The following is a 10186-nucleotide window of genomic DNA, read 5'->3' on the forward strand; positions in this document are numbered from 1 at the left end:
CTACCGCAAAGCACAAGGAAATTCGGCTTTGCGGCGAATCAAATTTATCCTGAAATTTGGAACGAATTCCACTTCGTTGGATTCGATTCTCTCAACTCTAGATACAGCAATAAAATGTGTTATTATTTCATCAGAAAAAAATCTGTGTGTGCCTCCATATGAAATAGGAGGCCCAGAAAGGTACATTGTCAGTCCGTGGATTTGTATGGGCACCAGATTATGGTTCCAGAGGGACATGGAATTTATATTTGCATGAGGCCTAACACAACTGAAACAATTGCTTAAACAAACTGACCATTTATAACAGTGATAGTGACCTTTTAGAGACCGAGTGCCCAAACTGCAACCCAAAACCCACTTATTTATCACAAAGTGCCAACGCGACAATTTAACCTGAATACTACAGTCCAATATGGTATATCTTCCATGTAATATCATTAGCTATAATATCCTGCCTACATTCAATGCACTGCCTTTTGCTTTCAAAGTGCCTTTTGCTGATCAATGGCAGGAAAAGTCTAAGGCTGGGTTCACACCTGAGCGTTTTACAGCGCGTTCCTACGCACTGTAAAACGCTCAACAAGGAGAAACCAATGATTCCCTATGGGAATGGTTCACACTTGGGCGTTTTACAGCGCGTACGATCGCGCTGTAAAACGCCCGACGCTCCAAAAAGTACATGAGCGACTTTTGGGGCGTTTGTGGCCATAGGACACTGTAGTGAATCACACAAACGCGCGTCAAACGCGCGTTTACTATTACAAAAACGCGCATAAAAATGTGCGTCAAAAACGCGCGTAAAACGCGCGTTTGCGCAACGCTCAAGTGTGAACCCAGCCTAAGGCATCTTGGTACCACATAGACTTTTTCCAGAGTGCAGGTGTCCACAGAGAGGGCTCTGAGTGCCGCCTCTGGCACCCGTGCCATAGGTTTGCCACCACTGACCTATAATGTTCCCACTGACTAATAGAAATATATTGTTATTAAAAATGACTGGGCCAACTGTAAATGAGTCAGATTTGTCACAAGTTTCACAAAAAGGCCTCTGCCGAAGTTTTGGGCATACGCTTTGAATAAATTGAGCCATTTTAAAGTAACTATGTGAGGTCAACAGGCCAGGAAAGATGAAGACGAAGGATCACATGACTCTGGGAGGAGCCCTAGCTAGCAGGCTTGCCCACAATGCAGCCTATCAGGGGGCAGAATATTGAGAAGTCCTTCAGGCTCCGTGCTATGTGTAAAGCACAGATGCCATTCTGAGCTCAGCCAGTGATGTCAGAGGATGTGCTTACCACAAGTCTGGCAGACATCAGTTGCAGACACAAGCCAGCAGTATTAGGGTGTTGTAGGGATAGTTTAGGGATATATTCCCCACTCCTCATGTGTCTGTCATAGTTCCAACACTCTGGCAGCAGCCCAGGGTATCAATGTCCTGTGTGTATTAGGAATTGTATTCTCTGAACCTGTCAGCAACATTGCATGGGTTCATCTTGTCCTTCTAATTAGCTATTCCAATATATATACCTGGCTGTTTCCTTCGGTGGTTGCCTGAGCAATAGGTCTCTACAGATTCTGCCAGGTCTTCTGGTCTGCCTGACACTGTAATGCATTTATCTGTCTGTGTACTGATTTCTTTCTGTCTCGTGGACTTTGTTTCTCTGCTGACTAACCTGGCCTATGCCTGCCCTTACTTCTGGACTGTATTCAGATTTTACATACTCAGCCTGACCTGACAATGGCCTGTTTCGTGACTACAAGTATAGCATGATCCCTTGGTTTTTGTACCAGTGTCTCTGATTCCTGTGGGTCAGCTGCCAACTACAGCAGGACTATTCTAAGAGGTAGCAACCTGGTGGCTCCCCTGCAGTGAAGAGTAGATACCTGTATAGGGGTTAAAGGGGGAAAATTAAGGGACCACCAGAACAATGTCCTCGGGAATAGCCCAAAGTAAAACCAGTTAGTTGGCACAGTTGGTCCACACCCATTGTCCATTACACTATTACAGTTCATAAGTCTTTTAGAGCTACACAATTATTCCCAGCACCTCCAGCAGCTTATATTTTGCTGGATACTCTACACAATTGCACCTTTTTCTAAAAAACTGTTGCAATTTTGCTAGGGTTTAAAACTGCACAGTTCAATGACATTTTACTGCATCCAGTTTAATGCAATGCATTTAGTGAGTCAGTATACCAGTTTAATTCAGCATTAATATATCAGTTTAATTCAATGCATTTTACTGTGTCAATAGACCACTTTAATTCAGTTCTTTCTAGTGCGTCATTATAAATCTATGTCCCTGATATGTCCCTATTTTAAAAAGGGAAAGGCAGAAAAAATTTATAATGATACTTGTGCCCAGTCCAAATATCTTCCCAGCTTAGAACCACAAAAAATACTGAGGTGGAACATGCAGCTAACGTGATAATTAAAACATAAAGTTTATTGTTATTAGGATAAAAACTGAACTTTGTAAACCAAAGTGATCAATATGCGTGGCTGGGTTCAAATAAGTTTCCTTAAATAGCACAAGAGCGGAGTCAGTACAACATCCCTAGCTGTCTGCTGCAGGTGATTTTCTAAGCCTACAGCCAGACATGAACTGAGAACCCGCCCTGAGAAGGGCGACCCCTGAACTGGCACTGGAACCTAATCCCTGGACCTAAAGTAGCTTGCTTTATATGCCAAGAAGCGCTCTCCAACACGTTTATCCTTGTAATAGTTACTGCAGGTTCACCAGGCAGGCTACCAGCATAGGCAGACAATGGTAAGGATGCATAATTTATACATGTGTGTGTAACCAATAATTGTAAAAATCTCCAATAAGAAAGTTATTTTACAAGTGGGAGCAATTTTATACTTCCCACACTTGTCTAGTAGGAGATATAGGCATCAACATGAATCTGCCTGTTCACTGACCAGACCAATGTGTAACAAGTGGTAGTAAGGTCCAGTTAGTACATGACATATAAAATCAATTCAATATCAAATACAATGCAGTTACTAAAGATCTCCTTAATAAGGTGTGTTCATTGTGTGGTGGCTATGATTTCAGACATTGTAGGAGCTAATATTTTGCTTTAAAACATTCCTAAAGCAATATATTTACTAGGACATGAAGTAAAACTTAGTAGCACAAGACTCGTGACGAGCACCTCTGCCTATGTGCCCTATGTGTTGCTTACTAGTGCATTCTGGCTACATATTATTATTTAAGGTTGGTCCAACAACAAGAGTGAACCTTTATATTAATATCCTGTTAAGGGTACGGCCACACAGTCAGGTTTCCTGATGCACTATTGGAAGCTAAATTCAGGAGTGGATCATAAAAGAAGAGAACGTATAAAAGATAGATACCACTTCTCTTTTTTAATTCATTTTTGGTTTTGCCTTCAAAACTGCATCAGGACACCTGAATGTGTGGCCGTACTCTAAAGGTGACTGAGCATCTTTAACCACCTCCCAACCGCCTAACGCAGGGGTGCGTCCTGCGGGCAGCCGGGTTATTCCTCCTTGACGCATCGATGCGTCATCTTGCGAGACGCGAGATGGCGCGCATATCCGGCCCGCACATGCGCAGTGCGGGTCGGCAAAAGGCGCAGAAGGAGTTGGTCACCAGCCTGCCAGCCAATGATCAGCGCTGGCAGGTTGGGGACTTTTAAAATAACGGACCACAAGCCATATAAGACATTATATTTATAAATATAATGTGTTAAATGGCTTCTGTGCTCTCTGCTGGGTCCTTTTCGTCAGTTGGTCCCAGCAGAGAGCACAGATCACCCCCCCCCCCCCCATCACCCCAATTAACCCCTTGATCACCCCTGTAAATCACTAGTGAAAGGGAAAAAAGTGATCAGTGTAAACTGTCACTTTCTTTTACCAGTATTGACTGTTAGGTTTAGGTTAGTTTAGGCCCCTTTGGTAGGTAGTTAGCGCCGGTTAGCGCCCAGCCCACCACACCGCAGTCACTGATTCACTGATAAGCGTATCGCTAATCAGCATTGGTACTTTATAGTATCTGTAAGTGATCAGAACTGATCACAGTCAGATCTATAATAGTATTAGTGTCACCTTAGCTCGCCCTCCACCCAAAACGCAGTGTTTGCCCGATCAGGCCTGATCGGTCGCCCACACGTGCATTCACCCACGCCCGCCGCAGTGACAACATTTTTATTAATTTTTTATCACTGCACAATCACTACACAAGCGCTGCGGCGATAAAAAAAATCAGTTTGGATATTTTTTATCAATCGCAGCGGCTTCCTGTACTTTGCTAGCCACCCATTTGCAAGACAGGCTTGCTTTTTCTTGGGTAGTCTCAGGGAATACCCCCTAAATTTAGTTGACCAAATGGCAAGGAAGGGGTATTCTTCTGAAGAGGCCTACAGGCTTCTGACCCAGTCGGATGAGGAATGGGAACCGTCATCTGACGAATCCAGCGGGTCAGAATACGAACCTGTAGAAAGCAGTGGCAGTCTGACCCAAAGTTCGGACGATGAGGTTGAGGTCCCTGATACCACCAGGCATACCCGGCCCCGTGTTGCTAGACCACAGGTTGCGCAGGATCCGCTTCAAGGGCAGCAGAGTGGGGCTGGCGCTGTCGGATTACGTGGTGACGCATACACCAGCAGCGCAGCCCATCCTGGACCTAGTACCAGCACTGCCGTAGAACATGGTGAAGTGGTGAGCACCAGAAGGGCAGTTGAAGCTGGTACAGTGGCACGTGCAGTAGTTCCCCCGTCGCAGCCACCGCACAGACAGGCCCGTAGAGCCCCTAGAGTCCCTGAGGTGCTGGCAAACCCTGATTGGTAGCCCCCATCTTCAGCCCGCACCAGTAGTTCCCCCTTTCACCGCCCAGTCTGGAGTTCGGGTTGAGACAGCTCAGATCGTATCGGCACTGGTTTTTTTTTAGCTGTTCTGCACTGCGGAGCTCTTGGACTTAGTCGTGGCAGAAACAAACCGGTATGCCACTCAATTTATAGCCGCCAACCCGGGAATCTTTTATGCCCAGTCTTTCCGGTGGAAACCCGTCCAAGTTTCCGAACTTACGACTTTTCTGGGCCTTCTCCTCAACATCAGCCGACAAAAAAAGCATGAATTGCGGTCATATTGGTCCACGAACCCAATTCATCACATGCACATGCCCACCTTAACACCAAATTTGCAGATTTGTATACCCCTGAGCAAAACATCTGCATAGACGAGTCCCTTATACATTTTACCGGGCGCCTTGCTTCAAACAATACATCCCAAGCAAGCGCGCCAACTAAGGGGTCAAATTGTATAAGCTCTGTTAAAAAGGGCCACAGGCTATACGCACACATTTCGTGTCTATGAGGGTAAAGATCAGACCCTGGAGCCGTCGGTTGCCCTGACTACCTGGGGAGCAGTGGGAAGACAGTCTGGGACTTGGTGTCACCCTTATTTGGCAAGGGGTACCACCTTTATGTTGACAATTTCTACACAAGTGTGCCCCTCTTCAGGCATTTGTTTCTAGAACAGATTGGCTGCTGTGGCACCGCGCTTCCCCCAACGGCTCATTACCACCCGTTTTGCAAGGGGGGAGAGGGCTGTCTTGTGTAACGAAGAACTGCTCGCGGTGAAATGGAGAGACAAGCGTGACGTTTACATGCCCTCCTCTATTCACGCAGACACTACAATCCAAATTGAACGGGCAACCAGTGTCATTGAAAAGCCCCTCTCGGTCCACAACTATAATTTGCTCATGGGAGGGGTGGACTTGAATGACCAGATGTTGGCTCCTTATTTACTCTCCTGCAGGACCAGACGCTGGTATAAGAAGGTGTCTGTAAACCTAATTCAATTGGCTATGTACAATAGTTTTGTTCTCTACAGTAAGGCTGGGAGAACAGGATCCTTCCTCAAATTTCAGGAAGAGATCATCGAGAACCTCCAGTATCCAGGAGGTTCCGTGGCCCCAACCACTAGTGTAGTGAGCCGTCTACACGAGCGACATTTCCCCAATGTCGTTGCTGGTACCTCAAACCAAGCGTCACCCCGAAAAAGATATGTCTGTAGCAGGAGTGGAATAAGGCGTGACACCCGCTATTTCTGTCCTGACCACCCTGCCTTATGCTTAGGGGAGTGTTTCCGGAAGTACCACACACAGGTACACTTAGTATAGGGATTGCGTGACACAGGACAGGCACACAGGGGTCATAGGGCTCTTTCACTCACAGCTGCTGCAAACCTCTCCTTTCACCTGGGACAAAGTGCATAATGTACTTTGCCACATCTTTGGGCGATTTGCGCTTTGCACATTGTCCCATGGGGAAAGAGAGGTTTGTCCTATAAGAGGTAAAAAAAAAAATCACAGGTAAGCAAAAAAGTTAATGTTCCAAAAGTTCAATAAAGTTTATAAAAGTTAATGTTCTGTTTCAAATGTTATATAAAGTTAATGTTAATAAATTTATTGCGTTGCTGCCTGTTTTTTTTTTGTTTTGTTTTTTTTACCTTCTAGGTGGACCAAGCGATCAACCAGCTGCAGCACTGATGTGCATTCTGACAGAAGCATTGCGCTGCTGTCAGATTACACAAAAGTCGGTGTATGCGGCGCTGCAAGACAAGATTTCTCCTCTGCAGTAAAAAAGATACGTTTGCCGAGGCTTATGAGCTGAGGGGCGGTGTTTATATGCTTTGGCAAACACTTTGTATATAAAAAAATTATAATTCCGGCAATGATTTATTCATCCACATCGATTGATGTGAATGGAGAAATCGGGTTTGCCAGGGCATACGGGCTGAGTGGGTTTGGATGTTGGGCGGAGCTCCTATGTCCTGGCAGACGCCTTACCACTCCTTTTTTTTGTGCACATTTTTTTGGCAGAGATTTTTTCATCCACATTGATCGATGCGAATGAAGAAATCTGTGCCGTTCATTTTTTCTTTCAGCCTAGAGGCTGAACGGAAAAAAATAATCTCATTACCCGTATGCTCAATATAAGGAGAATAGCAGAAACTCCTAATGCTGGCCATACACGTAATGATTGTGGAAACCCTCAAATGCCAGGGCAGTACAAGCACCCCACAAATGACCCCATTTTGGAAAGAAGACACCTTAAGGTATTCGCTGAGGGGCATATTGAGTCCTGAAAGATTGAAATTTTTGTCCTAAGTTAGCGGAAATGGAGACTTTGTGAGAAAAAAAAAATCTATTTCCGCTAACTTGTGACAAAAAATAAAATCTTCTATGAACTCGCCATGCCCCTCACGGAATACCTTGGGGTGTCTTCTTTCCAAAGTGGGGTCACATGTGGGGTATTTATACTGCCCTGGCATTTTAGGGGCCCTAAAGCGTGAGAAGAAGTCTGGAATCCAAATGTCTAAAAATGCCCTCCTAAAAGGTACTCATTGGAATTTGGGCCCCTTTGCGCACCTAGGCTGCAAAAGAGTGTCACACATGTGGTATCGCTGTACTCAGGAGAAGTAGTGCAATGTGTTTTGGGGTGTCTTTTTACATATACCCATGCTGGGTGAGAGAAATATCTCTGTAAAATTACAACTTTGTATAAATAAAATGGGAAAAGTTGTCTTTTACAGAGATATTTATCTCACCCAGCATGGGTATATGTAAAAATACACCCCAAAACACATTGCCCTACTTCTCCTGAGTACGGCGATACCACATGTGTGACACTTTTTTGCAGCCTAGGTGCGCAAAGGGGCCCAAATTCCAATGAGTACTTTTAGGATTTCACAGGGCATTTTTACGCATTTGGATTCCAAACTACTTCTCACGCTTTAGGGCCCCTAAAATGCAAGGGCAGTATAAATACCCCACAAGTGACCCCATTTTAGAAAGAAGACACCCCAAGGTATTCCGTGAGGGGTATGGTGAGTTCATGTAAAAAAAAAATTGTCACAACTTAGTGGAATATGAGACTTTGTAAGAAAAAAAAAAATTCCATTTCCGCTAACTTGTGACAAAAAATAAAAACTTCCATGAACTCACTATGCCCATCAGCGAATACCTTAGGGTGTCTACTTTCTGAAATGGGGTCATTTGTGCGGTGTTTCTACTGTCTGGGCATTGTAGAACCTCAGGAAACATGACAGGTGCTCAGAAAGTCAAAGTGCGTAAATTAATTTTTTTGCACCATAGTTTGTAAACGCTATAACTTTTACCCAAACCAATAAATACACTTATTGCATTTTTTTATCAAAGACATGTAGAACAATAAATTTTGAGAAAAAATTATATAGAAATGTAGTTTTATTTGAGAAATTTTACAACAGTAAGTGAAAAATGAAATTCTTTTGCAAAAATTTTGGTCAATTTTGATTAATATCAAAAAAAGTTAAAATGTCAGCAGCAATGAAATACCACCAAATAAAAGCTCTATTAGTGAGAAGAAAAGGAGGAAAAATTAATTTGAGTGGTAAGCTGTATGACCGAGCAATAAACCGTGAAAGTAGTGTAGTGCAGAATTGTAAAAAGTGGTCTGGTCATTAAGGGGGTTTAAGCTAGGGGGGCTGAGGTAGTTAAGATAGCTAAGTAGGTCTATCTATAGTCCTGTGTAAAACCAAAATTAATACATCATAATATCATGGTGAATGGACATACTCTGTTCTGCTGCTTCTGTAGTTCATACAGAACAAACTCCCCCACCCCCGACTAACCATTATTGTTGAAGTTCACAATGAAATTTACAAGTTGTCATATTTAGTTAATTTAATCTGCTGGAATGAAACATTCAGTGAAAAATGCATGAAAATATGAATAAAAAGAGAAGTTGTCTTATAATATAAATTGAATATGGAAGCCATGAGGTATAAGAAACGTGCATAGCCCAGGTAGCCAAGAATAATAACCATGATATCAAAGAATATAAGGCCTTATACACAGTGCAGATCAGTGTGCACAAAGTCTTATGATAGCACACAGAGTAACCAAGGCTCCAGCCATAGGCTCTGTGTGTGCTGCGACAGCATGCCTCTATACTGCAACATATATGACAGGTATATCTAGCATTGTTTCTTGGGGAAATACATCTGTAATGTGGCTGGTGATGATCCATGTAAAATGAAAGGAATAAGTGCAGTAGAGAAGTGTATAGTAGACTTTATGATAATTCTGTATAACTTGAAATTTGTTCACTAACAGAATTTGGTTTTAGGGAAATGGTTCTAGAAAAGTGTAGTTATTCTGCCAACACTGTATTATCGGTGCATAAAAATTCAAAAATTCCCATTCAAACAAATGTAAACGGCACTAGAATAACCCCATGTGAACCCAGCAGAGTGACGGGAAGGAATATGATTGACTTGTGTACATTGGGTTGCCAGGAACAATAATAATAAATAATAATTGTTATAACTGCAATTAATTACATTGTATTACAGACGAAAATGCATACTTCTAATAATCAGTGCTGTCTCAAGACACAGTCCTTTTCTCATTATAAAGTAATAAATCCATAAGCAGCCACTGTCTCACAGGGCTGAGACTCACCAGTAAAGCCTTGAGTACAGAACAGGAGCAGTAGACATGCCTTCAGCAGGACCAAGTGCACAGTACTTTGTGTCCTCATATCATAAAGTCTTTCAACACTCCCCCACTGTTAGCTTCTTGGCAGCTGCAGTCCTTTCTCCGGCACATCAAAATTAAGTTGAGAGCAGAAAACCCTCTTTTATCAGATTCAAGGCGTCATTTTCCTGTGGGCAGCACATTCATAAAAGTCCTGGGCAGGATGAAGCAAACTGTTTGGTGACTCATTCTTCAGATCTTAAGTTTGCATCCAAAATACAGTAAACCTAAAAACAAGACCCTCATCTGAGTCCATCTCTTGGCCTTATGTAAGGCACTTGTCAAGTGGAAAAGGCGGGTTGACTAACTTTAAATATGGTTTGTGAGATAGCAGTGTTCTGCATGCACAAGTCACTCTACCCTGACATGACTTCTGAAGCAACAGGTTGTTTAGGCATGGTGAAACACACGTGACGTGTAACAAGAAGGGACAATAATAACTAAAAGAACAACAATTATAATGATAATTTTGTTAATATTATTATAGTATAATTAGTAGTAGTTTTATGCCATTATTGTTATAGTTATACTGTAGTATCAATATTAATATTAGTATTTATTTTTGTGCTATCCTTGTAGACAAAGAAACCTGGGGGTAAACAAAAATGTTATGTAACAATACATAAAAATAGACACATA

At 42.8% G+C, this 10186-nt stretch overlaps 1 protein-coding gene across 7 annotated transcripts in view; it reads right to left on the reverse strand.

Annotated features, from left to right (window-relative positions):
- SUSD1 (sushi domain containing 1) overlaps nt 1-9875 on the reverse strand; it is a 206725-nt gene extending 196850 nt beyond the window's left edge. For 6 of the 7 annotated variants that reach the window (XM_044271172.1, XM_044271176.1, XM_044271171.1 and 3 more), the window contains exon 1: nt 9473-9560. Coding sequence is in view for 1 of the 7 variants with exons in the window: in XM_044271174.1 (XP_044127109.1) it covers nt 9473-9551 (79 nt within the window). In the remaining 6 variants the exon portion in view is untranslated. Of the gene's footprint in view, nt 1-9472 lie in introns of all 7 variants that reach the window. The other variant, XM_044271174.1, reaches the window with a different exon arrangement.
- Nucleotides 9876-10186: the final 311 nt, after the last annotated feature.

The sequence above is a fragment of the Bufo gargarizans genome, chromosome 1, assembly GCF_014858855.1.
Source record: "Bufo gargarizans isolate SCDJY-AF-19 chromosome 1, ASM1485885v1, whole genome shotgun sequence".
NCBI classification, from domain to species: Eukaryota; Metazoa; Chordata; class Amphibia; order Anura; family Bufonidae; genus Bufo; species Bufo gargarizans.